Raw genomic sequence first — 20,000 nt, forward strand, 5'->3', positions numbered from 1 at the left:
TCGCTCTGCAAAGTATGTCACCCGGATCGTTGGTCTGATTGGTTGAAGGACTATCCAATTGCGTACAGAGTCATGAACTATGCCCGTTGATCCTGCCTCTTGTGCAGTAGAAAAGACAGAGCAGACTCCCCAGACTAATGTTCAATCTTAAAAGATTGAGCTTGGTCTGCTGATAGCCAGACTAGAGGGAAACTGCAGTGTCAGGTGATTATTTTCTGTTGGTTTGTCGCAACATGTGAGCACTTTCACATACACAAAGTTATATGATCCACTGTTAAATGCAATAATATTTAATCTAGCAGCTTTAATGAATTTAGGTATTTTTCCCAACTTGGAAAGTAAATCCAACCCGAGCAGAGAGTGTGTGGTCATGTTGTATATGTACAGTATTATAAGCATTATAAGTAGTGCATGCTTATGTGCTCACACATAAGAGAGACGAACACTCCTTCATGTGTGTGTCTGTTTGGATGGACAGCAAAACGAATTGGACCATCTCTCTACAGTATGTCAGATGCAGACCTTCATCCCTTGCTATATAATCTCCACCCACAGCTCCCTGAAAATCTGCTGTAGCACTAAACTCTCATTAGAATTCCCCCGGCTGGCCTCCTCTATTCGATATGGTAATTAGCAATGACTAATGACTTTAGCAAGTGTAAAAAAATGAGCCAGTAATGGCCACATTACAATGGATTAGGAATTACAGAGGTTTAAATGAGAAAGAAAATGGTCTCTAATTATGGTGTGATTCTAAGACAAATCAGGGATGGAAAAGGAGTTTTCTGCTACACCGTTTTTTTTTTTGCTTCTTTAAAATTAGCGAGACAGCTGTATGTTCTCAATGACTGGGCACCGCCACTCTCGACATCTTGTCTGGATGGACGAGGCTAGTTTTGTGCAAGTATAATAGAAAAGACAAAATAAGAGTGACATGCTGGTGAAGTGGAGCCTGCATGCAAAAAAAGCATGCATAGAAGCAACTAAGACCTACAGGTGCAGCAGACAGAGAGGTAATACACACATACACATATAGAGCTGGTGTATAATTGCAGGAAACATCGTTAGCAACCACAGCTCACCGGATAAAAGATGACAGAGATACAAATAAAATCTGAAAGAAAACACCAAAACATGATTTACTGTATATCACGACCACAGCAGAGAGTGTCCACTCATCAACACAATGAGACCACTGCAGATCAAGTGAGACTTCTATCTTTATGGGCCCTCACACAAAGACCTTCTCTGGAGGTTCAACTAAATAAATACACGCAACTAAATGTATGTATCCTATATTGCTGGGCACATCAGGTATTTCTCCAAAATTAAAGTATTTTTTCTATAATTCCCTATAGCCCTTTATCAAAAAACAGCCGGTAAAAAAATGCATTATAATATGGGCATGTCTGGATAATTAACCGGCATAAAGTATTTATAAATGTCATTACCTTTTTATGTAACTTTGCCACCATATAGGTCACTGTGGTTCCTAGAACCACACGCAAAAGGGCAATTTTGGTCCTCCGCTGTGACTTCAAAATTGAACCAAGCTCTGAACAGACATGCCAAATTGGTTTGATGTGCAACACACGATGCTTTTAGTGCACACTGGGCCACAGAAAACAACAAACACTATTTGAAAATGCACTTATCTGACGCTTACATTGTGGTTGAAGCTTTTCACCACTTCATTCAGTCTCCATCTGTCTCGATATTGCAAAATGAGACTCTAGGGAGTGAGAATGTGTTATGGCTAATATTATTGCAAAGTGGTGGGTTTATTTAAGATTTTTGTTTGTTTGGTTGCTCTTGTTTTGATAGTCGCACGATTGTTATATTGTATATTTTCAGAGCGCTTTTATCTCCAAGGACAGACTAACATGCAAGCTTTAAGCAGGGAGTAAAAAATATGATTTATTAAAATGTCTCTCTCTCTCTCTCTCTCTCCCTGTAAAGGTCAGTATTACCATGCCATTGAGGTAAAAAGAGAATATTATGATAATGTTGTTACAGTACCAGCCTGCAGCAACCTCACCAAAAGCTGGTAATTGCACTTATTCAAGTAGGCAAATGGAAGATTTGACAAAAAGCATGATGATTGAAAATGCTATGTAGTTGTTTAATGTATGCTGGTTTCATTAAGAAGCAGCAGAGTTAAGTGCTGCTTTGCAACATATGGCTCGTTTGAGTAGTGATGCATAAAAAAGCAACCACTCCCAGCCCAGCCACAAGGTGCAGAAGAATCAATACGACTGAGATATGGCTGTAATCATTGTATCAGTGGCTGTAAACGGGGTCGCTGAGTGATATCATGGATGCTGTCTTAGCCTCATGTAACCTGAGATAAGTCAGTGCTGGCGAGCTGTGAGAGCGATCGCTACGCGCCCACACACATACGCACAGCCTCTTAGTCACTCCAGCCACACTCCAACACAGATACATCACAACTGTTCACTGAAAATCAATACCTTCAGCACACACATAAACTGACTTATAGTGCATCCAATTTGGATGTATAATAACACAAAGAGATCACATGCATGTGCACTCAGCTGCAGTTTCACAGAGCCGAGACACTTGATGTGAAGCTGCACTGCTCTGACAGAAAAATCTGTGTCTCTTTATGGTTGCCATGGCAGCACACTCTGCACTCCAAACAGTACAGCTGAACTGAGAGAGACTTTAGTCATGTCACTCCTCCTCCCCTCCCTCTCCCTGTCTTTCTCTCTATAAGGGCAACCACCCCTATAGTAGAATAGAATTGCTATTACAGAGTGAAAGCTCTAATTAGGGCTCCTTGTAACTTAAAAGGGAGCAAACACACAGATGACTGACTAAGTATCAAGGCCCACATCTTTCCAGTCAAACTATTGGCAACGTTTACTTTGGTCCTGGTAGATTTCCCATGTGGCCTCCGGACTGGTATATAATTCATGGTGGCAGGAAAGACATTCACTTGTCACAGCTTGATTAAAGCAAAGCCTTTTCTGCTGCTGGAAGCATATGGGCGCCTCTGTGTGACTGTGTTTTAAATGCAGAGTTGACAGAGTGTATGCCTCTGAGGGGATGGTGTCTTTGTCTGTGTACAAAGTGTGATACCCCAGTGAGATCCTCTGGGGGGGGGTACGTGTGTTGAGCAGGTGTGTGTGTGTGTGTGTGTGTGTGTGTGTGTGTGTGTGTGTGTGTGTGTCACTAGTTCCTGCCAGTGAGTGTGCATGCATGTATGATCAAAAATTGCCTTCATGCAATGTCTATATAAATAAAACATAAGTGATGCCGTGAACTAAACTGAACTGTCTCTTTATGAATAAATCATTCCTCCCTACCAAGTCTTCCCCAACTGCTTTGAAGCAACTCACTAACACCACAATTATGTAACTCAGTGGCTTGTAACACAATCTAATTTATTGCGGTTAATGATAATAAAAACAACAATAACGCAAAGTGATACATAATACGATAAGATCAATAATTCCCTTGATCACAAAGAAATCACTTTGCTCTTCCCCGGGGTCCTGATTAGCAACTGAACAGCCTCTGACATTGGATCATGCAACAAACTGTACCAGACAACACTACTATTTATGATTTCATAAACTTTGTAGGCAGGGTTTGGCTGCATTAAACAGACACATGTAACATTTGTGAAATGTATAATTCAGTGTGCTATGTAAAATGTGGGTTAAAGGAAGAGAAACTGTGCAAGAGATGGAGAGAGAGAGAGAGAGCGAGAGAGGGAGAGAGAGAGAGAGAGAGACAGAGAGAGAGAGAGAGACAGAGAGAGAGAGACAGAGAGTGCGCGAGAGAGAGAGAGAGAGACAGAGAGAGAGACAGAGAGAGAGTTCCGATTGGCTGTTCTACAAATGCAGCTAATTTAAAGCTAAACTATTAGATAAGAGAGACTTTATCATCATCCATCTATTTACACTACATAGAGGAACGAAACTGTGTAAAAATGTAGTCCAGTTTATTTATTTATTTATTTAGTCGGGAGAGCCTTGGGTTAGCCTTTAGCCTAGCACAAATACCATGGCTTGTTTGCCGCGTTTACGTTATTTTCTCACACCACCTATGGCGTCTTCTTGTCTGGATGGCAGCAGCCTGCTACGAGGAGCAGAGGCTGAGACGCCAGAGGCAGGGTGAGAAAAAACGTAAATGCGGCACACAAACCGGTAGTTTAGCCTTCTGCTAACCATAGCCTAGAGCCTCTAATCACAGTATGTCATCTCATACTTAACATACTTAACAAAGAAAACAGGACGATAAGTCTCATAGAATTGCCACTATATAACGGCATTGGGATGAAATGAATGACTAATAGTACTTGTACAGGCCACTGGATGTAGCCGGTGCATATGCCTGTGCTCATCTGATGGGAGGAGGTCTCACTCTATTTAAGATTCTGGCATTTGTTTGCTTTCTGCCTCCCCCAGCTTTAACTATATACCATGTATACTGGATTTGACACTATTCAAACAGCCAGTAGTTTTCATTCCTTTGACTACACTATGAGTATCAAGTTGAAAAGAATTGAAAACTGGTTTGTGATAGATACTCTCCCACACTGAACATTTTGATGTCTTTCTATATTTGTCAAATTCTCACCCAGTGCTAATGCAGCTGCAAGCGGAGAACAACATGGTGGTGTGTTCAGGGACACTCTGACATCTTAAATATCACAGTTTTTAAAACTGCATCGTTTCAGAATAGAATTATTACAAGACAATATTGACAGAAATTAAGCAACAAGCATCACTGTATGACAAAAAACTCACCCGGGCTACCATAATACAGTTCATACTCAATCCATTATTGAATGATTCTGACCGCCCGGCTGAGAAATTGCTGTTGTGGCAGGCGGGGTGTGAGCGACAGAGCTGATTTATTTAGTCTACAATCATGTAACGAGAGCAACACAGGCACTGAGGAGAGGAGACACCTCCACGGGGCCATCCGACACACACGAGCACGCACGCATGCACACACACACACACACACACACACACACACACACACACACACACACACACAGACATAAACATCTCAAAACACATTCACAGGAGGAACATCATGAACCCACGCCTTTTTACTCATGTTCTCTTCCTGCCTGTGCTCCCACCCGATACAGGTCCCACTGAATATGCTGCTGCTTTTCCTACTTTTATAGCCAGCTAACAGACCGAAACCTGTTTTCCGATTGGCTCCCCTTTGCCATGATTTGTTGGTGGTGTATGAAAGTAAATTCATCACTTGCAATGTTTAATACACCTGGATTTACACCATCTTTTGTCCTGCAGCTGCTTCACAGTAAAAGCATCCCATTGGTGCTTCCAGCAGCAATGAAGAAGAAAATACATATCTGAATGAATTAGGACGAAAACATCTTCTTCTTTAAATACTGCACAAGCTTATGAAATCCGAGCCCAAGCTCCAATAATTTTAAGGCATCTGAACAGGCTTTAAAATGTGTCCAGATGTGATAGAGCATTTCTGATTCTGATCCCAGAAGATGCATGAAATGACTACTATACAACTTACCAAAGCCAAACACATACTGTTACTATGAAAAAGATAAAATCACACTCACACATTAAATCTTCCAGTGTGTGAGGTGTGCCAGGAGAAACAGGAAGCATCAGCGAAACCATGAGATGAGAGGGAATATGCCACACATGATTCATTTTTAACCAAACATGACCACTGCAAGAGGCTATAAAGGATGGGAAGCATAGCAGATGAGAGGAAGCCTGAAAAGAGGTGATAGGAGAGGAAGTAAATGGGTGGACGGACGGCTAGATGGAGTGGTGTGGGGGGATCACTCTCAGAGTCCACCTGTCTGCAGAGATAAACACAAGGAGGGCCCAACAGCACGGACTGGAGCTTATTGGAGGGCCTGACTGACAGTGCTGACATTTAGAAAGAGCACAGTAAACAAGATCTAGAGAATAAATAGCAGGGGAAGCAGGGTGGCTAATACACACACTTAAGTACTGTCCACATTAATGCATCACATCAATGTCTACAAACATGTATACACACACTACATGTATATGAGCACATGCATGCATACACGCACAAGCACAAGCATGCACATACACACACACACACACACACACACACACACACACACACACACACACACACACACACACCTGCTTGTAAACCTTGACGAAGAGATACCTTTAGACCAATCCGATACTGCGAGGCAGCAGACCAAGATAATGACAATAAGTACTTGCTTTTAATAGAACCAGCCTACACACATACACACACACACACACACACACACACACACACACACGCAGACAGGGAAATTAAACACGCCTACTGATTAATCCAGGACAGAGTGGATCGTCAGTGTTGTTCCTTGGCCTTTTGTCTCTGATTAAATGGAGAAGCATAAAGAGTAAGGTGCTTTGAGCTGCCTACCTCAGAGCTGAATGCACCTCTAGAACATTCTGTCCTCACCAATTAGTGACAAAGGCACAGTGTCGAGCGGTTTACAAGCACCTGCTAAGAAATGTCTGTTTATTCAGAGACGGAATGTCTTTTACATGTTTTTGTTATTTAATATTTTATACCAATAAGACAATATTAAACTATCAGCAGTTGATGGTATTGAGCCACAATGTCTTGATAAAAAAATAAGTAGATATGAAATAAATAATCACATGATTAACGTGTATAAAATACATAAATGAACCAATAAGAGAAAAAAAGAGATTGACGAAGGAGGTGAGCTGGCCATCTTGCTGTTGGACTAGTAAGTGATATTAGCTGGCTTGTCATGTCTTGTGTTGTTGCACTTGCTTGATGTTTAGCTGTGTTAGCAAAGTTGTTGACTCACTAGATTATCATATGTAAAGTAATATTAATAAATGCACCTGTACAGCTGTCCATATTTACAAAAGCGCTGTATAAACGAATTACACGTCAGAAGGGCGTCAAATCACAATATCAAAAGTTCCTCAGTGTAATCTCAATACTTTTATCACGACTGTAAACTATGTGACATATTGCTGATTTTCTGAGAATCTTTTGTTAGTGTAAAAATAAATAAAATCCCACCTGTTGTTGAGCTTTTCTTTCTTAAACGTAACAGTAAAACAAAAATCCAGTAAATGGAAGACATAGATAAAGGAAATAACCAAAAATTATTTATTTTTTTTACATTGAATTAGGCTTTACAAAAGGGCACCTTAAACACCTGGTATTATAATGATATAGGGCTCATTACATACTTGGAAATGAATTAAAGGTATAGTGCGCAACTAATTTATATTAATGAACGTCCGTTACATTCAAGCCATTGCCAAATGTTGCTACAAAGCTCATTTAGACTATCAGCTCCACACAACTATCTCTGTATTTCTCAGTATGACTATGTTTACAAAATGGTGTAGTCCGGCGACATTCGCGGGCAGCAGCACGAGTGATGCGTTTTACATCACCGCTGAGAAAGGACAACAGCAGCGTTCAGTTTTGGAGACATAAAAATTACAAGATAATTACCTCTTCTTAATCCTCCATGTCCTCCTTGATTTGACGAGTTAACTAGCAGCTGCGTGGGGGTGGTTCATGATCACTGAAGGCTTGCCTCATGTGGATGCACCGACACTGTTGTTGTCATTAGTTAGAATTCCTCATGAGGGCTAGAGAAATTACATACTATAGCTTAAAAAAAGTGAATAAATACAAGCTGTAAATGATCTTAGGCCAAAAACAGATCTAAAAAAATGAGCACATGCATACAAGAACAAAAATGTTCTCACAAAAGCCTCTCCGGATAAAAAACTAATTCTCTCAAAATCCCCAAACCCCAAATGCAATGGTACACCATTCATGGTGTTCGGGTGAAACCCTGACAACAGAGTATGTGCGGTTACGAGTACTATTGCTTTCATCTGACAAAACACAAGCAATAACATTACATGTCCTTTGAAATCCTGCAGATGAGCTCTTAACGCTTTAGGAGATCAACACACACCTCCGTGTGTGAATACAGGCTGTGCTAACTAGAGCAACTAGGTCACCCAAATATTCAAGGGGAAGATGTTTCCTTCAGGGCAGTATTCAGTGGGGTGAAACAGTCACTGTGTTGGTTTTTAAGACACCAAGCAAACTCCACCATGCTGATCGCCTCACGACGGACTGCTGCACACGCTAACCGACTTGTAGCATTTTCTTTTAATGCTGCCTCTTTTAAAGACCTAAAAAATGAGAGAGTCACCTTGGAAGGACATTGGAAGAAACGGAAGACATTTGACACAAGTCCTTGGAGAATAGGAGGCCTTAAAGCTGCCACCCTCTCTGATGACATCCTCTGTTCTAACTAAAACCTAATCAGGACATAAAAAAGGACAAAATTACTAGGCAAAAAAAACTCTCAACGCTACAATTTTATTGCTACTATGTCACATCTATCTTTATCAGTAGGTAAACGGAACAGTCTTGTTTCAGTTTTTACAACTGGAAAAGAAAAACAGACTGTCTTACATCTGGTTAATTTGCAGTCAAAGGTAGCATCAGCAGAATTGCTGCAAGCAAAGAAACAATCTGTTTTGTCCTCTTAAACAGTCAAACTTCTTGCATCAGCAGAGCTTGCTTTCCCCCCCCCAAGCAAAACAAATGCAAATTATGTGAAAATATGCGTGAACCCATGTGTGGTCAAGCACAGAGACATACAGTACACACAAATGCACACACACAGAAAAAATGTGTGCGTGTGCATACAAAGAGAGACCACAGGGAATGGACAGTTTGCGGATGCATAGTGACATTCTCTTTCTCTGTGAGGTGTACAAGGAAATCAATAGTTATTGAAGATGCATTTTCTGGCTGTAAAAGAAGAACACACGAACAATAGGCTTCATCCTGCACGAAGCACAGTCTCCAGGCAGAAAATGGTAAATGTCAGGTGAGGGCCCGCAGGAGTAGGGATCCAGTACCTACATCATGTACTGCTGAGCATCTGCAGCATGCAGGCATGTAGGTGCAGAGATTTTCTCTTCTTGATACTTGTGTACAGTTAAGAGCAAAGCAAAAAATACATTTTGTTACAGTAATAACACATACACAAGATGGAAGCCAAGATAAAAATGGACTGTTACACATTGCTGTAATTTCTTTACCCTTCAGCCGCACAATTAGGGAAGGCTGACTGAGCAATGCTGCTATTTCACAGTAACTCCCCTCTAAACAGATAATCATGTTCAGACCAGGGCCAGCAACACAACATGTCTCTGTCACTGATCAGCTTAGAAAATGCAGGGATCGGTTCACCTGAAATGCAAGAAAACATGTTTTCTAAGCTACATATAATGGTATCTATCCATGTAGATAGTTTGGGTTTTATTTGCTCAGGCTTCGAGATATCCATCTCTAAAATATTCCCCAGTACAATGGAAGTGAATGAATCTTAATTTGTGGTGCGCACAGCATTGACAAATGCCATAAAGAAAATTCAACAGTCACGTTATACAATGTCCTAAATACTCTGTGCAAGATGTTACTTTGAACAGTTTGAACAACAACACCGGAACTACTTCTCCACTTTCTTTATGAGGACTATTTCTTTAGAATAGTTATGAACCTTGTGAAAAACACTGTGTTCTGCTGATTATCCGGAGTAACCAGTCATTGTTTCTGGAAACAAGACGTGGCTACTGCATTCTTATTAAATATAATTTTCGATCCTGTGAGCACCACAAACTAAATTTCATTCATCTCCATTGTGTTGGGGTGGAGGCAGAAATCTAAAAATCTGGGCAAGAATAGTAGATCATCCAAGCCCACTTACAATTATTCTACGAAGCAACAGCATTGGCCAATCCATCCTCACAGTATAGTTACTACAGTATAGATGTATTATGCATATGTGCACCACCACATTGCATAATGTATGTAGTTTAATGTGTTTAATGTTTAATGTAAGAGACAAGAAACTCTGTGTCTATCTGTGACCTAACCTGTCTCTGCTGGTTCAGAGCTAACAGTGATAATACTGACATTATCTTCTCATCTCCTCCTGCTAGTCCCTCTGGAAAGCTCAGAAAGTCGACCTCAGTGTCTCTAATTTCAGACACTTAATGAGATTTTTAATTGGTGACCTTTTGGGAAGGGTTTCATACCACAGCTCCTGAGAGCACTCAAGGGGAAGCAAACACATAGCACTCAATACTCATGCCAGGATCCTTCATAACAATCTCCTAAGGGTCTGATATTTAACTTCCCCCACAGATTGATTGATCAATACACAGACCGACGGACTGATTTGCATTTAAAAATTTGAGAACATTGGAGGAAGCTAACAACAGCACGTTTTAACAGTCCTAGAAGTCCATGGCATGTTTATACCACCACAGGAAGCATTTGGAAACAGGAGAATAAAAATCCAACACTCATGACCACATCATAAACTCCCTCTGCTGCTCTTCATCAAACTTTTATTGTTGCTCTGTGTGACAAATGACTGGCAAAGAACAAAATCTCAATAAACAAAGCCCAACTGAGAACAAGAAAGCAACACAGCGAAATATATTGTACGTAGGTGGCGCTTAGTGTGTCTTTGTGTACCAACAAACAAAAGCTAGACTCAAAGCACTGTGGATGCAATACATCAACATTTGTGGCTTGGGTTTCTTACCGTGGTGAGATATCGCAGCCCTGCTGCATGAAGGCCCCCAGTGAGAACCAAAGGGAGTTGAAAATGCCAAACTCATTGGTTTGCTCAGGACTCTGCTGGTTGGTGTTCTGTTGCGTTGGTGTCTGGCCCTGCTGCATTGCCCCGTTGGAGGCTGATGCTTGGTTGGGAGACTGCGGCTCACCGGCCTCCTCGTAGTCCTCAGCGTGCCACTCATACGGACTGAATCGACTGACAAGGAACAGGACGACACTGACGCCAATGTAGGCAAACACAATGCACATCCAGATCTCGTAAGCCAGCGGGTCCAGGAATGAAAACACGCCAGGTTTGGATTTGGTGGGTTTCTTGATCATAATTGAGATACCAAGGGACATGAAGGGCTTGGAGAAGTCGATCACTTCTTCACGGACCAGGGTGATGGTCAGAGGAGCCACAGCCACATCTGCTTTCTGAGGGAGGGACAGGGAAGAGAAATACACAGGGTCTTTATGTTCTGTAGTATAGGTTTGTTAACGGTAAAAAGCGCAAGATTGTCTTCATCAAAACACCTATTGTAAAGAATTTAAGTACACTATGCATGGCTCTTAGAATGGCAATGTCAGTTGGCCTCAGTTATATTTTGTGTTCAGTGCTAATTGGGTATTCAACTTGTATTAGTAGTTTAGTAGTATATGCTGTTATATATTTTCCATCTTTAAATGGGAAATAATAATTCAAAACAAAACTCTGTTCACTCACCCCATAAACCAGTTCCCCCACCATGCCGTTCCACATCTTGGTTTCCGGATCTCTGGCTCCATATTTACCATCTGAAACTACCTTCAGTTTGTACTGGTAGCCCACATGTTTGGCTATTTCTGCAGCCAGCTCAACAATGTACCCCTCGTACTTGTCATTTCCCGCAAGCTGCTCGTGGTTCTTCTTCAGCATCACATATGGAGACTCCTGTTGGATGAAAGTGCAACCATGCAATCATCTATTTTAATTCAATTACACCCAGTGTCAGAAATAACATACAGAAACAGTTTCTGAAAAACTTACGAATTTCGCTGATATAAAAACAAAATGTATACTGATATGCATCATTTCTTGACACAAGCTGTTGTAACTGTACCATAACTTTTACAGCAGGAAAATTTGTTAAACTAATTAAGCCAGAGACAGCATTATGGATGATACTAATGATTTAGCATGTAGTTAAGTTTTATATTACTATTTAAAAATGTGGGAAAGGATATTATGGTTGCATTTTATGCTTCAGTGCATCACTTATCGTTTTACCCCCTGCTCTCAGCTAAGGCTTTGGAAAAAAAAATCTCTCTATGAAAGGTTTGAATTAAAAGATAATTATATGAAATTGCAAGGTATTATTTTGGCTTTGTTCCTTAAAGGCATGGTATGTAATTCAAATACAAAAGGTGCCTAAGTATGATCATTAGGACAGCATTGTCACATTGAAAAGAGTGTTAATAACATAAAAAAGGTCATGAGGAAGTGGAGGAATTGGACTGAGTTATTAAAGCTGAGAAGCCATCGGATCTGAGAGCAAGAAATATCTGTGTGTGTCTGTGCATGGTTGTCTATATTTGAGCCGTGTAAATGGTGAAGCAGACTTTGCTGACCTCTGCTCCGGGGCCAGGTTGTTCCTCTTGTTATATCGTACCGACATTTGTACATCTCACACTGATTGGTGTCCTGACAAATTACAGTTGACATAACACCTGGGGCCCCACTATTCTTTAAGAAAACTGTATTTCTCATAGAATTCCAGTCAACTCAGTCTGAACCGTCCATCAGCACTTGGAGGGCTTTAATTCCCACAAGTTGTTATGTGTGCCTGCTTTTAGCTAAGGCTGTGCTGAGCGAAGCAAATCCTCCCATCATATTTCATCAGGGTCTAGAGATGTGGGGGTGGAGGGGTTCCTCTGTGTGTTACAGTGATCTGGGTTCCCCTGCTCTTTATGGTTGAGGTGAAGGTAATCATTGTTACACATGGAAAGCCGAGGCCCACTGGTAGAGAAACGGCACCCCAGGGAGACAGTGGTGAGAAAGGTCTGGCGTGAAGCGCTTCGACAGAGTATGCACTTGCAGTCGCAGACAAAGACAGAGACACACACAGAGACACACACGCGTGCACAAGCAGGCATGACATGGCATACAGAAGGTCCTCCAGGACTCAGTCTCATTGACATCGAACAGTTCCACGGAGATCCGCTGTCACTCAACCATGTTAAATATTACACAGACACACACAAGACATATCAAACACACTTTTTGTGTACAAATGAATACACACACAGAAATACAAAATACAACAAAATACATGTAAATGAATAGTGTATGTTTGATTAGTTTTGTCGGTGAAATTGTAAAAATCAACTTACTTTATTCCTCTTAGACCAATTTAAATAGACTTTTTGAAAATTACATACATTTACTCTTGCATGCTACCATTAATGCTGGAAGCCCTATTAAAATAACTGTATTTGTTTTAATGGCTGTACAGCGAGCAAGTATGCCATTAAAAACCAACTCCAAGCATGCTAACACTAAATCTTAAAATTCCATTCTTGGCCTGGTTTTTGGGTATAACCCCACGATTGTGAAGACACCAAGCTTCAGTGCTCCATTAGACATGCTCTGCTTCACTCCTCCAGATCTCCTTTAAACCCCGGCCTGGTCTGTGTGCGGAGAATGGGACAGTAGGGATTGTGGGAATGCACAAAGTGACACCTTCACAGTGGCAAAACAGCACACTCCCTCAAGCAACGAATCAGCGAGCACAAAAGTTAGACAGTGAAAAAAACTCTATGGCTACCCCGCAGCCCAATAACTGTTCACACCTTATCTCTTCTCTTAGGTTCCAAGACAGAGAACCAATTTATCTTCCTGGAAAAAGGGACGCTGATAGGATAGGAGATTATGTCAGAGGGACTTATTTTAGGTCCGTTCCCTTGGGAAACCGCAACCTTCGGGAGGATCTTCACTTTTTTTTAAATTAGAAGTCGATACACTACATGTTAAGTTGTGAATAATATACCCAATGTTCTACATCATTTGCCAACTTTTTTGTCTAATGTATCACCAGAGTCCTGTTAGATACACCCAAGTACCCCTTCATCAACATCACCTGTTGTTTTCCTAATGTGTTCATTTGACTTGAAAACTGGATGCTATTTATTAATTATATAAAAGTAGCCCTTGTTACAATAGAATTTTCATAAAATTGATGTATCGATGTTAAGGGCAGTTTGCAAATGTACCACTTGGAGTGGCAGAAGCTATTTCTTTAAACCATTTATCATTGCTTTAGCCATCCATTTTAACCATTTATCCTTTACCTTTAGTTATCTATTTCAACGATTAGCCATTACTTTAAGCTAACTATTACAGTAATTAATCATTGCCTTTAGTATTTCATCATTTAGCCATTACCTTTAGTTAACTATTTCAACAACTTACATTGTTACCCCTGGAAACAAACCAGATTAATATAAACAGCCCAAATGATCTATTGTATAACATATTTCTGGCCCTTTTTATTGTTGTTCAATCAGGTATAAACAAACTGTGTACTATGTAGCTTCTTTGTAATTATCTGAATTGACTGCTGGGGTTTATTCAGAGTGAAACACTCACTATTGCAGCCATTTTAGCACCAATTTGTTGACACCGCCAAGTGGGAAATACAGTTGCCTTCAGAAATTCCCCATATCTTAATCAAGATAGCAACTAAGAGGCTAAAGTGAAAAAAAAAATCCCACTCGGGTCCTTGTATTTACATATAATATTACATGAATGCAGCGTCACTATATATCGCTGTGTTCAGCGGTTTCTTGTCAATGCTACACTGAAAGCTTGCCTCTATAAAAATAGTGCACATATTTTCCTATTATTCTACATTGTCTCTCTGCTTCATTACCTCCACCAAGCCTTTATATGGTGAGCTGTAATTTTCTCTTAAGGGAAGCACATAGTTGAAATCCATTATCCCATTAACCTTCATAGTGGAGATCAGCTCCACACACATTGCCATATATTACACATTTAATCCATGCATTGGATAGCAAGTCCAGCAAAATAACATGGTGGGAGTGATTTACAGAGATAAAAGACATTTTCACTTAAAAATAAATACCAGGAGTTCAAAAAAGAACCAGCGCTGAGCCCCAGGCATCCACAGACATGAAGTATCCTCTGATATTAAATTTTCAACACGATACAGACACTGAGAACATCCTGTACCTGCAAAGATATACTACAATGATTATTATCCCCTACTGTACAGTATATGAGCCAGGTGTTGCAAGCTATGTCCCTTTCTTTTGAGAAAATGTCATGATAACCTAGATGAGAGCTGGTCAGATTGAATCTTTGCTGCCCTATTCTCAAATCCAACCTCATTCACAGACCCCGGCAGCTCCATCTCTGTATGTAAGCCAAGATACTGAACACAACCTGACCAAGTCGTGTTTAACAGCCTGATGGAGAAAGCTGAGGCAAATAAATAACATGGCATGACAAAGACATGTTGTTCTCCAGTGCTATTTAGTACTGTATAACTACTACCACAATGATGAATGCACACTTTGTCTCCTCACATTAAACGTGAAGCTGTGTTGTCCTTTTAAACATATCTTAAATATGTAGAGTGGAACTCTGCGAGTCAGTAAGTTGCCAAATGATGTGATTGTGATTATGATTCTGAACAGGCACGAGTCAGACAGAAAGAAGTTAGCAGAATAGAGCTGGTAAGGGAAGGAAGGGAGCGAGATACAATCACTGATGTCTGCTGAATTCTTTCAAGGGGCTGAACTCTATCATAACAGAAAACGAAAAAATGTTTCGGTCTCGGTCTCACCCGTCCCTTTTCCCATTCTCTCTATGTTACTTACCAAGATAGTGGTGACTATGTAAGTTCTGTTCTGCAGGACGCCAGTCTCATTGCTGCCTCTCACGAAGCTGGCAGTAGTCACGTACTTTTCATCTTCATTCCAGTAGCCAACCTATGACGAGGAGAATGTCAAAATGTCAAAAATGTTAAAAGTGACATTTAAGACATTTGAAACAGAGCTTAGCACACACAGTCTGAGACATGTTTCGGGTGACTTTATAAAAAACCATGGTCATTATGAATATTATGTTAGCTGAAGCAATACCGTACTGTATGTATAATTCAGGGTAGTTTTAGCCACTATTTGCATTTGATTAAATTGTTCTTATTTAAAGATTTCTGGTGTACCTTGTCCAACAGCAACATGATTTTTTTCCACTTTGGTTTTCTTTTATTTCCATTTCAGACAATTTCCAATTATATCATTCCTACTGATATATTGACACAGTATATTATAAACAATATTACGTTATTGATGATTTCAAACGTTTATTGCTACAGGAGATATTACCGATTTCGCATGTAGGATAAATCCTTGTCTCTGATTTGCTTTACCTGCTCAAAGTATACATAAAAATGAATAATGTAATCATTATAAATTGTTACTCTCTTTTTAAAAATGGTCCTTGAGCAAAATATATATCATTAACTGGGGCCTCAGGTCCAGACTTACCTTCTTTGGTCCAGAAGGGGCCAGTTCCATGACGCTAACAGTGTAGTTGGTTCTGCGGCCTTTCTCATTGAACTGAATGTGACCAGTCAATCCATCTATACGGACCTGTAATGGAGTAATAGATACTGAATAAGTCATTGACAGGATCAGAATTGCCCAGCTCATGGGTAAATAATGGCTGCAATGAAGCACAATATTCATGCAGTCCTATTTCTTCATGTCTGCGCTGACAGTAAGCATTTGCATGTCACGCTTGCATGTTAAGCATATCTTGCATGTGTTTGTATAGTATTCATTTGTGAAACTCTACAGTGCCTGGTCCCTGCGGACGTGAATGACAGACGGTGTGCGTGTATGTGTACAGCGCAGTGTGTTTGTCTTGGCTGTGTGATAGAGTTAATTGAGCGAACACGGCTTCCATCTCCAGTCCATCCACAGGCAGATGGCTAGATTGACACTGAGCAGGCCTCTGCACAGCCACTCTGCAGACAGAGCCTCAGGCTGCACACACACACGCACGCATGCACGTGCGCGCGCACACACACACACACACACACACACACACACACACACACACGCACACACTCACATGAAATTACAAATGTGCCCTCATTTATTATACCTTACATACTTCATGTAAATGGTGTTCCAGGCTACAAGCATTACATATTGGCCTTTTAATTGTATTTTTAATTGGCCACCGTATTTCTGCAGTTACTTTTTAAAAATCAAATTTTCGATCTAATTAAACAATTGTCCTCGATATACATGCTATTACAAGCATGAGTGTCTGCATGTCTCAATGAGACACTGTGAAGTCTCAAGGCCAGTCCAACATTTCTATTTACAATGCCAAAAATGTACAATTCTAAACTCAATTGCTGATGTCATATTGCATGATGATCACGGCTGAGTGTTATTGCCTGCAGGATTTGTTTACTAGCCGTGATGTCACATTTGATACTGCACAGCTCTCCTACGACTTAATGTGAACTTTACATGACAGAATGAGACCTAATTTGTTCAGCCAGCCCCAACTCAGGAGCCGTTAGCCAATGTGCCACTCAAGAATTTGCGCGAGTGTGTGTGAGTTTGAGGCTCTATGTATGTGCATGCGTGTGCACATATTAGTATGCGCACATACCTGCTGCAAGGCTCTCTGGATGTCTATGCCCTGTCCCCAGGGAGCTGGTGGGTTGGCAAGACACTCTCCAGCGTTGCCCCTGCGAGAGATGTCTATCCTCTGTCTCCTTAAATTCTGGAAGGCCGTGGACATGACTTTTACCCCGTCATATGTTAGAGCGCCTGTGTACTGTAAAGAGAAAGCAGACGATTCAAAGTGAAGCAGACAGTGATAAAAAACTGATTCACTCATTGGCTAAAGAGAGGCATGGCAGCAAAGACAACATTCGACGAATTCCAAAAGCCTCCCTCAGCTTTGTGTTTATTACCTTAATTATTAGTTTACAGCTTGACCCTGTAAAAACACACAGATATTTGGATTTGGAATCAATCCTCTATCTTAACTGGTTGGACAGTTGTTTTGGTTTGAAATCAATAATAATAATGAAATAGCAGAAATCCCAGATCTGAATCACCACACTCAGACTGGATCAAGGGTTATCTGTCCAACACATTTAATAGAAACCCTTTCTTTTCCCTTTCTCTTTCCTCATAGCTTTTTGCAATATGCTGCTGACAGTCACAAAAAAACTGACAGGGGAAATAACAGCCCATTTGGCCGAGGTAACCATAACCTAACAAAGAAAATCTAATCACACCTTCTGAGAAAGATGGCCTGATCACGATTTAGTTTGTGTTACTTCAAACGTGACATCTTGGCATATCCTGTGCTGCCTTACAACTTCTTGTATTAATGCTTCAAAGATAGAAGAAGGAGAATAAAAGAAGGACAGATCAGAGAGCAAAGCAGTAGTACTTTGAGTCCACTCTTGGGCACTTTGGAGTCTTTGTTGTCAAACTCCATCCACTGCTGGACGACGCGGCTGACGGCCGGCTCAGAGTTGTTGACGAGCTGGAAGCCGGTGATGTTTGCCCCACCTTTCCTCAGGTCTGTCAGGTCGATGTCCAGGAAGCCCTGAGACAGGAAGTGGACAAGCAGAGAGGTGAACTGAGACATACATGTCGTGATACATTGTGATGTTTCACATGCACAATGCATGATTATACTAACTGCACGCAAAGCAGTGCAGAGTCCTCGGATGAGTTTAGTGAAATTCCTGGCAGTGGACATTGAACCATACTTGCTGGAGTGACAATAGCAAATTGGACGCTAGATCATTGGTTCCAAACCTTTTTGGCCTTTGTGACCCCTAAAACAAATGAATGCGTACTTGCAGCCCTTTAGTAGAAATAAACATAATTTTGTGAGAGAAATATGTTGTATTTTCTTTTTTTTAATCATTTTGTGACCCCTCAGATTTTAGAGGGTAATTCTGCAGAATGCACTACAGTGTACAGGTAGTTACTGTTTAACTGTACCATCAAAAGTGCAAGGGTTAATAGCATAATGAAACAAATCCTTCTTTTTCTGGTTTTCCCACTGAGCATACTTCATCTTAGTCTTTCCTGAGGGGTGAGAGAGAAAAATGTTTGTGTTCAGTCCGGAGCTAATCTCTGATAGACTAAGTCCTCATAGGCTACTGTTAACAATGGCAGGATCAAAACCTCATAGGCTACGGGGAACAATGCAAGGGATGCCTCGGGCAGAACAGAATGGAGAAGGAAGCGTTTCACTGTAACGGTAGCGCCTACATCTATTTTTCCCCTCTGACTACTATGTGGAGGAGGCTGTTTTTCAGAGGGGGTAGAAAGGCAGATTCGGTCTCTCAGCAGGCTTCTTCTTCCCTCCGCGGGGGGAAGAAGAGGCAGACAAGTGGGAATGGGTGGGAGTAGAAACCGAGCAGGAGAATGGGAGAAAAGATTTGTCCGTGATTTGTCTAAGATTTAAGAGCAAAGTTTTGACTGATGAAAAGAAAAGGTGTCTCTCCTGCTTTTCAGGCATTTGTCTGACAACACACAACTTTCCATCCTTTCTCTTTCTGCTCTGATGTTTCATGTCATGTGAAGCTTCATCTCTGAGGCCATATGTCTATCTCAAATGAAGTCAAAAAGAAGTGGCTGGCTGTTAACCAGCATACATTTCAGATTGTTTCATGCCCTTCTGGTGTCAGACATTGTCACAGGTACAAAATAAAAGGCTAGCTCAAGCTACAGGAGACAAATGCAAGCAATGAAGAGGGGCGGTGTTAAGTCTCCCCCCTCCTCTCACCACTGTCTCCCTAATGTACCTGTGCCTGTTGCTGCCAGGTGTCCATATTTCTCAGCTGAGCAGTCTTTGTCTGTTTTCTGCATCATGTATGAGCTAATGCATTGCAGTGAGCTGAAGAGGTTACTATAGAAACTAGCCTTTGCTACCACTGGATATGGAGGGTTTTTTCTGACAGATATTTTATCAACATTTTAACCAACATTTTTCTCTATCGCTAGGCAATGTTTTTCAGATTAACACACACACACACACACACACACACACACACACACACACACACACACACACACACACACACACACACACACACACACACACACACACACACACACACACACACACACACACTCCTGCTCAACAGCTCATTCTGCTCCTAAATTTCTTGGCGTGCCAGCACCAAATTCAAAAAGTGATATAAACAGCTGCTTGTGCACATATATTCATGTGATAAAGACAGAGAAATTGCATAACTTATCTTGAGTCTTCTGAAGCT

At 41.0% G+C, this 20,000-nt stretch overlaps 1 protein-coding gene across 1 annotated transcript in view; it reads right to left on the bottom strand.

Annotated features, from left to right (window-relative positions):
- The window catches only part of gria1a (glutamate receptor, ionotropic, AMPA 1a), a 72,433-nt gene that overhangs the window by 20,760 nt on the left and 31,673 nt on the right, over window positions 1–20,000 (bottom strand). The window contains 6 exon segments of the mRNA XM_078261268.1: window positions 10,649–11,097; window positions 11,387–11,593; window positions 15,544–15,654; window positions 16,216–16,320; window positions 17,360–17,527; window positions 18,155–18,313. Of these exon segments, the coding sequence (XP_078117394.1) occupies window positions 10,649–11,097; window positions 11,387–11,593; window positions 15,544–15,654; window positions 16,216–16,320; window positions 17,360–17,527; window positions 18,155–18,313 (1,199 nt within the window).

The sequence above is a fragment of the Sander vitreus genome, chromosome 10, assembly GCF_031162955.1.
Source record: "Sander vitreus isolate 19-12246 chromosome 10, sanVit1, whole genome shotgun sequence".
NCBI classification, from domain to species: domain Eukaryota; kingdom Metazoa; phylum Chordata; class Actinopteri; order Perciformes; family Percidae; genus Sander; species Sander vitreus.